Source organism: Rhinopithecus roxellana, chromosome 3 (genome assembly GCF_007565055.1).
Source record: "Rhinopithecus roxellana isolate Shanxi Qingling chromosome 3, ASM756505v1, whole genome shotgun sequence".
Taxonomy (NCBI): domain Eukaryota; kingdom Metazoa; phylum Chordata; class Mammalia; order Primates; family Cercopithecidae; genus Rhinopithecus; species Rhinopithecus roxellana.
This window is the reverse complement of record NC_044551.1, coordinates 137,089,096-137,104,619: the sequence shown is the minus strand read 5'-3', so window position 1 is coordinate 137,104,619 and position 15,524 is coordinate 137,089,096. Positions and strand designations below refer to the sequence as shown.

Genomic DNA, 15,524 nt, shown 5'->3' with positions numbered 1-15,524 from the left:
AATTTATTTTACATATGTATTAGTGCACACACACACAAGCAGTGTTCACCTTCATATTTTTGTACTTTCACATTTATATGCAAATAAAAAACTAACTAAAATGCATAGGTAAATTGTATTAGTGATCTTAAATTTCAAGATCAAGGCAAACACACAATTCAAATTATCAATGAAAAACTAAAATAATGCCTAGTATTTTATGCACATATCACACTAGATCTATTTATCATTCACTTTTGTTTCTCTGAAATTATTTCCTTGGTCTTGTTAGGCAAAAATAAAATACAACAATTAGCTCAATACTTTTGAAAAACTTTCAAATAAAAACAAAGAAATGAGAATTAGTCTTAGACAACTGTAACAGGTAAAAGGGAAATGGATGTGGGAGGCATATTCATTTGATCAGGATTAGCACTACATTTTTTCACAATATGGAACCAGTCTAAGCAATGGCAAGAATGACAGTGTACTCTGGCAAACTGACTCGAGTACATACTTTTGAAACACTTATTAATTTTCTTTTCATTCTGAGAAAGCAGGCACAATCTAGAGAAGCCAGAGTAGACAAATAGATAAAGAAAATAGGCAGGTGGGAACCATTCTTACTATACCTCTTCCTTCTTGGTTTCACAGTCTTAGTCATTGCTCATGAAGGGCACTACAAACTATTTAAATAGGATAGATGCTGAAAATCTTTAGAAAGTTCCAGCCAAAACTGTACGGTATGTTATTTATGCTAACAAGTCTAAAACTTTTTTACTTTCGACATCATGCTCATTTATTTTTGGCAAATAAAACAATTTTTTAAATCTGACATTGATTAAACACTGAGGTAACATTTAGAAATTCATTTTCATCTGATTTCTGATTCTGTGTATATTTACAGTTTTCATTGATATGTAAAAGATATAATTTTTAGGAAAAAACATTTCTAGGAGAATAATTGCCTTTACTCTTCTACCAAGAAAGCATTCAGAATAATGAATTACAAAGAGGAGGCATAAATCGAAAAACTGAAAGTGTAAGGTTGGGGTGAGTTCATTTTTAAATACACTTTTTCTTTGATGATGCTGGGAAACTATCATATACCTAAAAGAAATGATCAGAAGTCTCTAAAAAATGGATGAGCTATTCCCTGGCAAGAGTTTCCAACCATGGTGTCCTGATATGCAGCTGTGGACAATGACCACTTGCAACAGATAAAGCAAATAGTTTGACACTGGTACTTGATTTCTAGCAAAGACCAGATCTACATGGTCTCTATCATCATATCACTCTAACTTTTGAGGGGAAGAGAAAAGGTGGAGTAAGAATTGGGATCGATAATAATCCTGGGTCTAGCTATGGGACTTTATGAACATCTTAGGAAAAAGAACATGATGTGAATATGTGTGTGTGCCGGGGGAGGTCCAAACACCCCGGCTTGCAGAGGCTTGGGGCTCACCACGCATGCTCTCTCACCTCCACGATGTCTGAGTTTGTCCGGCTCTCATGCGGCTCGTTGTACTCCGTGTACTTGAGAAGCACTTTGTCCATGTCGGTGCTGGCATACTGGAACAGCTTGTTGGTGCTGTTGAAGATGATCAGCGCAATCTCACAGTCACACAGCACACTCAGCTCGTAAGCCTTCTTCATCAACCCAAATTTCCTCTTTGTAAATGTCACCTGGAAAAAAGAAAGCAGCCAAGATTTTTTAAAAAATATTCATGCGTGTGTGGTTTTTTCTTTTCTTTTTTCTTTTCCTTCACAAAACAATGCTGTGTAGTTGTCAGAGCCCTTGGGCACTAACACATTTAGAAAGAAAGCAAATAAATCTAAAATTAATTTCTGCTTATCATTTGAAAATGCGTGATTTCTAGCTTGCTGCTGAATGTGAGACTCTAAATGCAAGATTTAATGTAGGGTATTTTAATGAAGGTGACCAGGGAATTGGTCATGTTTCTTTGAGCAAGTTAAGATTTAAAAAAAGAAAACTAATTTCAGCATGGTTAACATATTTCCCAATTAATAATTAGTTTGGAGCTTGTTTTTGACTATTTGAAGAGTGGACATGACATTATGAACTTAGCATTTTAGATCTGTGTTCAAACAAGGCTTAAAATTGTCTACTCTCATGTCATTTAATTGAAAACACTTGAAGATGACGGTGCTCTCAGAGGATGTCGTATTCTGTTTTCCAGAAACCCAGCAGGGCGTTGGGAAGGCCGTTAGCCATCATATGCTTAGGGTTTTGGTTTCATTCTTCTGTGTATCTTTCTTCTTCTCTCAGGTCAGAAACTGTATTGTTAATGCCACCATTTTCTTCTTTTAATCTAATCTATTACCAAAACCCATAATTCCTTTCCTCAAAGTATTTCTCAGGTTCATAATATTTCCCAGGCGACTCTATCACTCATGTCCTTATCACGTCAATTTTGGACAGCCTAGCAGCTTCCTGTCCTAGATGATCTCCCTGCCCGGAATCACTCCTTCCTCAATTCATCTCAAACCGCAAAGCCTCACTCTTCCTACTGTCTTTTTCCTGATGAGCTGTCTACAACCGCTCCCTCCCCGGCTTTGAAAACTTCCTACCTGCCAATCCTACCAAATGCAAAAATATATTTCACTCTTCCCAATTTCAACTCTCTTTTAATTGAACTTCAGCTTGTTGCTCCAGTCTGGATACTGAAAAGGTGTGAACAGTCTTAATTTATATGGTCCACTGTTCCCCAGCAGGTATTCATTCTGTACAGTACTGTTCCTATAAAATACTCCTTAAGAGAAAAGTTCAATGGCCTAATATGTTTGGAAAATGAGGCACATTGGTATGTTAAAGGCTACGAAACCTTTTAAACTTTAACTTGCTTTTCAAACCTATTGCTGACATATTGTTTGTTTCTCTGCATGTTTATTTTGAGGATCACTTACTATCACTCTTCAGAACTAGGTTTTTGAGGCACATATTCTGGGAAAAGCTACTTTACTTAATTAAGCTATTGTTTTCAGAAGGAACTATTTACACTTTTTTCATACCTTCAAATCCAAACCACCTTGCAGAGTCCAGCTCATTTTATCCACCACAGATTTGTGTGTAATTCCTAATTGCATATTCCTACGCTTCATCTTTCTTTTTGTCTCCAGACACCCAATACATGTCCTCCAGTTCCTGTACACCTGTCTAAACATCCTGGAATCCCAAATCCTCCAAAGCTCAACCTCATTATCTTCAGTCTAGAATCTGTTACCCCTTTTGGAATCCCCATCTCACCATAAACTCAGACATCCAAACTAGAAACCTCAGAGAGAACTCTGAATCCTGGCCCGCCTCCTTCTCCCACTCCCCACCCTCCCGTACAACTAAATAGATTTGTGTTGACAAGGACTGTGGGCTAGCAGACAGAAAACCTGACTTCCCAGTCTCTTCATTCCTCCACATTTTGTTAATTATTATCTTACTTATCACCTTTTATTTTTCCTTAATGTTACAATTACATTTTATATTTTCAAATATACACAATATACAAAATATATACAAAAATATACAAAATTAAAAAATATACAAAACTGTGTATATTTTCCTATGTGATTTGTTTAACCTCTCTTCCACTACAGTGCATGACCCACAAGGGCATATGCCATTTTTATTTTGCTCACTACTTTATCCCCAGTGCTTAGACCAGTAGACATGTATGGGCACATGGTAAAAATCTATGGTACAAAAAAATAGGGGAAACCATTACGTGAAGTCTTTAGAAAGATACAAGTTGATGTATGTTACATATGTAATAAATTTTGCCATGAAATGTTTTTTAACAATTCATATGCAAACTTTTTTAAACAATACATATATTCCTTACTTAATAATAATTATATTATCACATTGACATTGAAGGTAGTATGGTAGAAAGCAAAGAACATAGGGTTTGTATTCAGAGAACTCTGAATTTGAATGCTGCATTTGCTAGCCATGTGACATTCACTTAAAAACTTCTTTTATGTTTGTTTTTTGAGACAGGGTCTCCCCCTGTCACCCAAGCTGGAGTGTAGTGGTACTAGTATTGCTTACTGCAACCTCCACTTCCCAGGGTCAAATGCTCCTACTGCCTCAACCTCCCGAGTAGCTGGGACTACAGGCGGTGCACCAACATGTTCTGGCTTTATCTTTATTTTCATTTATTTTTAGTAGAAACGAGGTTTCCATATGTTACTTGGGCTGGTCTCAAACTTCTGAGCTCAAGCGATCCTCCTGCTTAAGCCTTTCAAAGTGCTAGGATTACAGGCATAAGCCACTGTGCCTCGCCTTACTTTAAATAAAGTTCTTTGAGTTTGATTTTTTTCACATCTGTAAAACAGAGATTTATACCTGCTCTTAGGGTTGTTGTGAGGATTGTATCCAATAATGTGTGTATAGTATTGAGTATAATGCTTAGAGTAGGTGCTCAATAAATATTAGTTCCCGTAAATTTCTTAGTTGACTTAACTGAAAAAGAACTAGCAGAATATACTCGTCTTGGTGACTTGAAGAGTCTACCAATTACGGCTATTTGAGGATGTTATTATGATTGATAGAAAGATAAAGCTGAGCTATCGAAAGATAAAGCTGTAGTGACCATCCTTTGGAAAATAAGGCATTTAGGTATTTACTAGCCCATATCAACTAGTCAATATTTACTCAGTTACGTTATTTACGTTTCAACTTGGATAATTCTTCTTTCTTGTAATTGTCGGTGTTTTACCTTCTATTTCATCTTTATTGATTGTCTTTCTAAAGTACTTCTGATAAAATATAGCCAGTGTTTTATTTTCATATCTGATTATAATACTAGTTTAGAAAAGTTTATTCTGTTTTATTCAGATGAGTCATAACTGATATTAAGGATGGGTTGAAAACTAACTTTTTGGAATGACTAAATAAACATAATAATCATTAATTACACAGAACTGTACTGAATGTCTTTTAGTATTTCTTTTAGATCCATTTTTGATATGAAACTATACCTGCATATTGGCATTTTATTTAGTGAAATAGGCTACAGAATACGTTCATTACAGAAGGCACTGACGTAGACTACTTTCATATATCTAAAACCACTTTTAATCAAACTTCATGACCACAAACTGCATGTGGAATGTCTCAATACAGTATGGTTTCTGTTGTACTCAGAGCTCAGGATTTTGCACGTTACAACACTCATAATCAAAGTACATTTCAGTACAGAAATATCATTAATGCCACTATTTGTGTTTACTTTTAGTGCTCCTAAATTTTCGTGTAACCAAATAGGCTGCTAGATAATGCATACTTATTTAGTAATACCTGTCAAAGAAGTCAGTGCACATAGCTTCTTCTGCAATTTAAAACTGCAAACTGGAATGATGATTGTATTAAAGCATGTAAGAAAATATCTTCAAAATCTACTCTTAATTGCCCTAAATTTAATTCTGCATTATGTTCATAATCTTCATAGTATACTCAAAATGTATTTTATAATGCTTTTTCACATTGTTCATAGTTAGATAAAATTATTTTTAAGCATTAGGCTTTCTAAAGAGATCTGGAATATTACTCTTCATTTAAAATATGCCACTCAATGACAAAGATTTCAATTCTGAGCTTTTATACTTAAATAATGCGTTGTGATGATTACATTTTTCTTAACTTGATAATAGTTTGTAATAGGGGACAAGTCCATATTTCTTTTTAAATAACATGTTTGGAACCTTAGGTGAGGCAGAAAGAGGTTTTTACAGTAGTTAGGCAAAGAGTCACTGTTTTCCAGGATTTACGTAAGTCAACATGTTATTAAATTAAAGAGACTTAATGCGTGATATAGTGTAGAAAGCAGAACTACACTGTAAGTTTTTTATTTTGTGTTTTTTCTTTATCTTTTTGCATCTTTAAATAGCCCCAAATGTGATGATAGCATGTTAAGTTTTTTAGTGGCCCTGACTTTTAAATCCTAGAATAAGGACAGATATCATACATCTTATGTTGATAATGGCTCTAGAATCTATTAGGTATGAAGGAAAAACAGAAATTAAAATTTGAAATTTGAGAAAAGAAACATTCTTTATATACAGCACCTTACAAGCCAGTTACTAAAAATTTAAGAAAGTCTATTCACAAAAAGTGTAAAAATAATTTGGCTAAGTTTTATGGAGCATTTTCTGCATGTCAAACATTATGCTAAGCAATATTTATTGAATATTCTCTATGTCAGACATTTGTGCTAGGTACTGTGGGTTCCATTATATAAAATAATATCTCCTTTGTTCATATCAGTTCCTTGTGGCTGGAGAAAAAGTCATTTAATTCCATAACGTTTAAAAGGAATTTTCTTTATTTGGAACAAAATGCATGACTTGGCCAACAAAGTTATATTTTCAGTCAGGTCTAATAATCTGAATTCGTATTTTTATCTAGAGTTGAGTGAATTCAGTATTGAGTTAGAAAAATAGTAATAGATGTAAATTCAGTCAAGATGAGTATGAAATGAAATCTACCTTACTGGTTATTTCTAATCTTGACTTGGTGAAAGCTGATTGTGGTATTACTCCCGTCTCTCCTTTTCCACCTGGCCACTGGATGCGCCCATCATGCTGTAAGGCTTAGTTTAAATGCCAACTTCTTTCTCTGATGCTTTCCTTGTCACATTCAGATAAAACTCATTCCTTTCTCACTGTAGTCCTCCAGCACTTTTTACAAATCTTTATTATCAGACTTACTCCACTATTACAAAGTTGGTTTTCTCTTCTGCCAGATTTGAATTCCCCAAAGACCCTCACTCAGGCCTCTCACAGACTCTGACCAGTGGCCACTCAATGAACCTTTGTTGAATGAGTGGATTATGGAATGGAAATACTCCATTTTGAAGTCTGAATGTTTCGGTATAATTTTATGTTAGAGTAGACACTTTTTACTTGCCTTTTAAATAATTTAATCTCCCAAAAATAAGAGATTTTGGACACATATACCTTTATTTTACTACAATGTTTAGCTTATTAGTGACACAAATCTTAAGATAAAGTAATTATACTATCTTGGAATTTATAATAAAGAAGGTAAATGATGTCTGGAGAGAAATATATATGTAAATATGCTGTAGACCTCAAGAAAAATGTACTTCAAAAAGTTCAGAGAAAAGTTTTTTCTTTTTTATCCCTTGCCTGGATGACTCATCATGAAAGATGAAAAAGTCTGAAGATAAAAATTTAATTTTACAATCACAGGATACAGAAAGAATGGGGAGGATCCATGGGTTCAGGATGACTGAGTTTGTTCAGCAAAAATGTATTCAACTTTCTGATGAGTTCAGATTTTCAAAGAATAAGCATTTGGAAAAGTGATGAAATCCTCATGCACAATTTGAGACTTGATGGTAGTAATTTAGCTGATTTAAATATGGCTGTTGAACTATAATTAATGAGGCCGACTTAATTGATCAATGTTAAGTTTATCAAAAAGCCTCTAGTAAAGTGCCATGGAGTTCAGTACTTTTCCCATCCCAGGAAACATTTCTGTCATTGGTTTAGATGGGAATATAAGAAGGCAGGCTTATCAGATCTGCATGCCATGTAAATCTGGGTGCTTGAGCAAACACAGTAGGTGATAGAGTCTATATCCATAGTGCCTTCTACAGCCTTTAGAAAGCTGGGTCACAATCAAGATGACTCAAATGGAGGTAATTTTAAAGTCCACATTCATATTTTTAAAAAACAATTACAAAAGGTCAGGTTGGAGAAAATTATGGAATTTTGGAAAACGATCTAAAGTTTTAGTGTTCTATAGTGGTAATTAATTATTCTACTGATCTTTTTGTTTGTCAGAACCATCTTTGGTAATGTATTCAGTTCTGAAGGTTACATTTTAAGAAGGCACTGACAAAATTAGAGCATCTACAGGATGGTAAACTGACTGATGTAGGGTCTGAGAACAATTTTGCATGAGGAACCACTGAGAGAATCTGGAATGTATAACTCAGAAAAAATAGAATTAAAAGTGAAATGCTAAACATTTTCTAAGATCTGAAGCATATGCCCGTGTGAAGAGGCAAAATTAGTAAGCATTGTTGAAAATCATAAAGAGGTTCAAAACAAGGGAAAATCTAGTGATGAGGACTGCCTAAGAGTGGACCTAGTCTCACCAAGCAGGAAGCAGCTCATTTCTGAATATGTTCACATACAGCTGCATATCCAGGAAGGTGTACAAGGGGTTCCTGAATTAAGCAGGAAGTTGAACTAGAGACCTTTAAAATATTTATTCTAATTTTTAGATATTCTTAATCTATGCCTAGGTATCATAGAGCTTTGAGTTAAGAGTCAATGGCAATATGGTTCACCAAGCATGCACCCTACAGAATCTCCTATGTTTTAGTTACTCAATCCCACCAATACATTATCGCCTCTAATTTCCATATTTCAAGAAATAAAATAACTTTTTTGTAGCTAGAAGAGACACAAAAGACTGTAAAGAATTAGACAACGTTAAATGATGGACGTACTGAAAATGCACAGAAAAATAATTACCCAGATTGACAAAATAGAAAATTCACATTATTAAAGAAATTTTAAAGAAGCAGGATATATGCATCATGACTGGAGCAGTGCAATGTAGAAAGAAAAACGTAAAAATTGAAAATTAAGTCCCAGCTCTGCCTTTTATGAGCTGTGTGCCCTTGCGTAAAATGGCTTAACTTACCTGAACCCCAGTTTCCTCACCTGGAAAGTGGAGGTAGTAATAGGCATCATATAGAATTTTATGCGAGGTCAAGTAGGGGATATAATACAAGTGTAAACTAACTTGTTAACTGTGAAACACTTTACAAGGTAAGTAGTATCTTCTCTGATGCACCAGGCTTGGTCGCTCCTTGAAACATACTGTAAAAGACTGGTCTCCTAGGACCGACTGTCAGCTTGTGTTACCATTATTTACTTAGGTCTAGATTAGAGTATCTCTCTCAGCTACATCCTAGCTTTTCTTGAGTACCTGGGCCATCTTTTGTTCATTGTTGTAATGTGACATCCAATAATAATACTTGGCTAAATAAATATATGTTGATAGAATGAATAGATATATGAACAGAGGAATTATAGTGTTTTTCATAATTCAAAATGAATAGCTGAAAATAAATTTCTATGGATGCTCAGACTATGTCAACAAGAAGTTTGCTACTGAGAGAGGGCAATTTCACATACTTGTTTTATTTTTTTGTGTGTCATTTTAACTTACTGTAAAAACTCACATTTGGTAAAATTAATCAGGAGAAAAACTGGACTGGGTCAAATTTTATGTGTGGGTTTGTTGGTGCAAGTGAAGCATATCATATTTCTTATTTTTTTTTTTAGATAACAGTGTTGCTTATTTGATGATTTTTTCTAAGAAGCTCAAAGATTTTATAATAAATTATCTCCCTACATTCGACAGTATCTCTTTGAACTTATTCTTTAGCACAGTTTATCATCCCTATTTTTCAGATGAATACTGTAAACAACAACATGAATTGCCTTATCCAAGGTCCCCAAACTTGTTCCTGGATGGACTAGAAAACCAACCCTCTTCACACAAAATGCATCTTTCTTTCTGTTAGTTGGTGTTCCTTCCCTCTTTTAGATAACTATGGATTTTAGGGGCTGAAGTTCAGCTCAATATCGACCCAGTCAACTGTTTATTGAGCAGTGCGCAGGCACTGTCATTTGTAATGTTACATTAAGAACCATCAGAAATTCTGGTAAGTACAAGCACAGTAATGCATAACATATTAATTAATGTAAGGACTGCTTTCTAGGTTAAAGTCAAAAAATAATACTAAGAACACTAAATTGAGAGCAAGTTGGTTTCTAGGTTCTGACAGTAAATCAAAGCTACTTTTGTATAGACTCTGCAGCCAACTCTGCCCTCAGACGCTCTGGTCATTCCCACTACAGCCACTGAGAACCACATACATGCACTAGGGCACAAACTAGTTCTATATTTATGGATGTTTATTTTAATTTCAGAAAATGGGAAGAATTTTAGTTGGTAGTAAATACAGGTCTGCTTACAGTGAGAATAAAAAAGGTGGGCCGCTGATTTACACAGGCAATGTAAATAACAAGTTCTAGAAACAGAGAAGGAGTCCTGTATCATTTCCTACAGGGTAGGGAAATTAGTTTGACTACTGTGCAATGGAAAGGGCATTTCATAATCTTTCTCCACTCCACACGACTGCCCCCTCCCTCATCCTCCCAGGCCCGGCCCCATTCATAAAATCACCTCAGAAGAACTTTCCTGCCATATTAACTATGGTAGTTCTTGCACCTTACAGGAAAGAGTTCTGATAGAAAAGGACTGTTAGAAACGGCAGCTACTCACATCTATAATAATAATTGAGGCCCAATTCCAAATTGCCTCAGACATATCACTAAGAGAAGGAACAAAAATCTCATCTATGGGTCCCAAATACTTCTTTCCACCAATCAGAATATTTTTAGCCTAATCTTAGTTGAACATTATGGTCCTCAATGAATGGATAATTTTTTATTGTTTTATTTTCACCATTCTTTAACTCATAAATAGTAGTTTCTTTGTTTTAAGACGTGTTTGGGACTCATATACCCAGCTAATTCTATTTTCAAAGGTTTGAGGTTTTATCATTTTTTTTCCCTCCAAATAGAGTCATGATAAATATAACCCTCATTCTGTGAAAATATTTCAGGTCGACTCCTCCTCCTCATCCCCCCACCTAGATAATCTCTCAGTTTCCTCCCAGTTGAGGAAACAGAATGACTAATGAGTGACAGATGGACAGTTCACAGATACAATACACTCTGTAATCCAGGAGCCACAGGTCTTCCTATGTGTTTAAAGGGTTAGGGCTGGAGTCAAGAGTCTGCAACGACAATCTTTAATTGGGAAAAAGGGAAATGCCCTCCTAAATGCTCTTTCTCTACCTCCCTTGTTCCTGACAGTAAGTAATGGCACAAGTGTTCTAAAGTATTCCTCTTCAGTTTTATTTTGTTTAATTCACTCTGTCATTAGAAAGGCTTGTGAGCTTTAGGCCCGATGATTACTCTCGGTGGGAGGAAGCAGTGCCTCTGCAGACTTGTGTTCTAGACAAGTGTTCCTTTATACAATGACGGGGCCTGCCATCGTAAATGAAAGGCTCTTTAAAGGGCAGCGAGGGACTCTTTTAAGCAGACTGCTACCACGTGCTTGTAACCCTCCAGCATAACTTGCGAGGATGAGACAGCAGTGTGTTCTGCTGCAAAGGGGACTATTGTCCTCATTACCCTCAAGCAAATTGAGCCTCGTTTCACTGAAATATAGTAGTATTTCCAAAGGATTTTCAAGCAGTAGTTCCTAAAATTCTGAACATGATAAAAGGATTAAAATAGGGGCTTAGAGTGTGGAATTTAGAACTCTACCAATCCCTCACCCTAAGTCAACATCCCAAATCCCAAAATAAAACTCTAAATCTTATGCACTGGATGAAAAATAATAAATCACAATTAGATCTAAATTAAATAATCAAATGCACATTAATAAAACAAGTGTTTATTAACAAACTCACAAGAGTTTGAGTTTTAAAATTTGTGACAGCTAAATTCTGATACATTTGTCTACATGAGGAAAAGGAAGAAGGATGACTGAAAATTATTAACTTGATCAGGATTTAAGAGATTTTACTGTGGCCCATTTTAAGGCCTCGGAATGTTTTGCCTTTTGAAAAGAGGACTAACACAGCAGGCTTCACATTTTTTATATGTGCTGCTCAGATCTGCCTGGTTCGTTACAGGGTTCATTTTCATTCTAAATCCAATCTGCAGATGCAGTCATAAAATAAATCCCTCTGTTTCTCCGTATCTCATCTACATAAGAGATATAATTTGAATCTGAGAAGAATCAAATAAACCAGATTAAAATTTTGGGGGCAAAAACATGTTTACTAGTTCAACAAAGCCAAATGTACCTAAAGGAAAGGTCAAAGGATACTTCATTCCCTGCTGAGCAAATGCTCAGGAAGCACATTTGTCTACATTTTCCTGTCATAACAGGAAGAGTGTAACTTCTTCCTTTCCACAATAGCTTAGGTTTTACCTCCTAACTCCAATATTTTCTCCCCCAGGGCTTTCCAAATCAATCCTTGCAAGACAGAAGGCTGTCTCCGTTATAGTTTCCAAACAGTTACATTTGTTGAAATGTTATTTAAGTGTTAGTGATTTCTTCAGTTAAACTGTTCCAATTTAAAATTAAAAGTCAAATTTCCAAACATTTAGATTGGTTCTCTAATTCTTATTAAAGGTCCAACAAATTTCAAAAGAAACACAAATACACATTACATATTATGAAATTTTAATTTATTTCCTTAATGATGTCTAATTTACTTATTTTTTTTAAATTTTTGCCCAAAGCCATTATCCTCAGAAAAAATAAAAGTTTCCAAACTACCTCCAACAAGAATACATTGGGATGTAAACTTTAAAAATACTTTTACATAATAATTTTTGAAGTAGTTTCATTTTGAACTAAATGTTAAAGAAGTTCAGACTGCAGAGGACATGGCTTTTGAAACAATTAGCATCGTGTCTTTTAACCTACAGTTTGGAAGAAACTTCTGGGTTTATGTGGTCTATTTATAATGTAATTATTTTTAGTGTTGGTTTCTCAGTAATACAATGTCACACAGTTTGTGCATTTGCAAAGCTAAAGGTGACTTGTAGCAGACACAGTGGTGTGTGTATGCATTCCCAGAGGTGAAAGGGGCCATTCAGTGTCAACTTACTACACAAAATGACATACAATAAATAAAAGCATTAGATTCTTTTTAAATTACAGTTTTAAGTAGAAATTATGTGAGATACACAAATTAGAAATGGAAACAATAAAAACCCTTGAGGCCCTCAAGTTCAAAGAAGAGTGACAGAATTCTACAAGAGACAATTACTCTTTTCCTTGTGAACATTTTGGCCTCTCTCAGATTTCCTACCAAAGGAAAGTGAATGAATGAGATTGATGGGGGTTGGAGCAATATCCTTCTGGCAGTAAAGGAGTAGATCTAGCTGACATAAATATACACTACAATGCACCAAATGGGATAAATAGTAAATGTGTGGCGTGGCACACTATTGCTGTGATCCCACTACACGGTGGGGAGACTATTTGTGAATTGTTTTCAAAATGCTAAGGGATAAAATGGAAATGAATGGCCTTAGGTCACAGCTGTTAAACATACATCTGAGCATTCTGCCTACTGCCTTTTTTTTTTTTTTTTTTTTTTTTAATTTTGAAACTCTTAGAAGTACTGTTTGGGTCATTTTCCCTTCTGGTTTTCTTTTTCAACCTCTTCAGTCACCAGCAATTCCAAATCTCTGAATAAAAACTTTTCCCTTGGTAATTTTAAGATTAATAAAAGAATGATTTAACTTATACGCATGAGGAGCTTTTAAGAAGGCATCCCCAATATGCAGCACTACACCCTATAATTCAATTCTGACGAGTATGATGTCCTAGAATATTACTATGATATACCCTAATTTTATTTAAATGAAATAAATTTAGTATAACTTTTAATAAAGTGTTGGGGAGGCAGGTAGCTCCTCCCCATTAAAAAATGATACTAAGAAAAAACAATCATCATCATCATTATTGTGAGGTATTCGCAGGCTTATTTTGGATTAAAAGATGGGAAAATCAATAATTTTTCACTGATTGAACTTTTTATTCACTAGGTCTGAAAGAGACTCCAGATACTTCTTGATTAACAAATATAATTCTTCTATAGTATTTAAAGAAAAATTCGCGAGTCTGGAAATTCTGTTTGTGGAGGTGGCCAAAATAAGTGCATTTAGCAGTGGTGACTGCATCTTCTATCTATTCTCCAACTTATGGTTTGGAATTCACCGAAAAACTATTTTTTTGAAGCAATTAATTTGTATTTCTCAATTATCCAGTTAGTCACATTTAAAGAGTGAATGTATCTCTCTTTTAAAAATTTTCTATTAGGTTATTAGAATGTAACTCCCAAATTTAGAACTGTAATTAACTTGGTGAAAACCAGGAAAAAGTAAGGAGTAAAATTTTTTGTTTTTAAAGAGTCACTTGAGGGCATCTATACATCTATTTTTTTCAGTTTGGTGTCAAATAGACCAGATTTAGTTTAAAAACACATCAGTATGTAGAAACTGTCAGAAGCTGCATCTACACTGAACACATTTTTCCAGCTTTTTTCCTAGTTCATCTTATATAATTTATAATTCATATAAAGAGACTGAGACGGGGACATAAGAAGAGGGGAAGTTAGAAAATTTAACAGCTATGAACTCTGAATTCTTTTAGTCATAAGGGGATTCTCCTGTTCTATTAACAGGAGAATGTTGCTAATTGTCTTTAATTTGTGCTCCAGTTATTGCACTGATAATTACATGAAGTTTTGTTTGCTGGCAAAAACTATTAGTGTTCCAGATCTGATGAAAGAAAAGAAAACTTAGACATTTAAATATATTTCTTCCTTAACCTACTATTTTAAGCCCCGTGTTATCTGACAAATATTTAAATGTCTTTTTATAACAAGTTGCATAAATAAATTTGGGTTTACCTCTCCTGTCCTTCAAAGTAGGAAAGCTGAAATTTTCAAATACAAACATACAAGTAAATAGGTTTAGGTTAAGCATGCCTGATTTTTATATGTCTTTCTTCCTAATATAACAGATTTCTAAATATATTGTTTGTAGAAAGAGTCATATAAGGACAAGACTCATTTAAAAACTGTTAAAGCATCCAAAATTACAGCTAGATAAGACAAATGCATTCAAGTGTTCTATACCACCAAAGGATGACTACAGTTAATGTATCTTACAGTTTGAAATAGCTAGAAGGAGGATATTGGACGTTTCCAAGACAAAGAAATGATAAATGTTTGAGATAATGGATATGCTAACTACCCTGATTTGATCACTATACATTATATGTATTAAAACATCACTGTGTACCCTATGAATATGTACAATTATTTGTTAATTTAAAAAAATGTAAAGACAAAAGAAATGAAACAAACCCCTCCCCAAACCATCTGTGCATAAAAACAAGTTTGCTGTTGAGTGTTTTAAGCCTGTATATATATGCTATTGTAAACTACAATAAAAGTGTCACAGAAAAAAAAATCTAACAGTTTCAGGAGCATGATTAAAAATTGGTACCATGTGAAAGAGGGTAAGATTATGATTGCCTAACTGATGGGGGTATTTCAAGGGTAAAACAAAATGCCGATTGAGAGACTGAAACTGTAGTGTTAGCATAAGCTGGAAGCTGGTAGTGATAAAAATGGTGAGGAGTAGTTAAAAATAATTTGGTCAGTAACATATATTCGAAAATAGTTCCCACAAGCATAAAATTTAGGAAACGACTTCTCCCCATCCTTTGTCATAAATCCTTCTCTGCAAATGTCCTGTGTGATCTTTCCTTCCTGTCCACAAACTATCCTCTTTGCATCAGCTCGCTCCTGCTCTAGTATCATTCTCTAGCCCCTTGTTAGCTTCTGAAGGCTCCTTTGTGTTTCTGCTCTACCTGT

At 34.6% G+C, this 15,524-nt stretch overlaps 1 protein-coding gene across 25 annotated transcripts in view; it reads right to left on the bottom strand.

Annotated features, from left to right (window-relative positions):
* The window catches only part of MEF2C (myocyte enhancer factor 2C), a 184,057-nt gene that overhangs the window by 84,052 nt on the left and 84,481 nt on the right, over positions 1-15,524 (bottom strand). For all 25 annotated transcript variants that reach the window (XM_030926891.1, XM_030926879.1, XM_030926878.1 and 22 more), the window contains one exon: positions 1,462-1,665. In XM_030926891.1, coding sequence (XP_030782751.1) covers positions 1,462-1,665 — 204 coding nt within the window. The remainder of the gene's footprint in view (positions 1-1,461; positions 1,666-15,524) is intronic.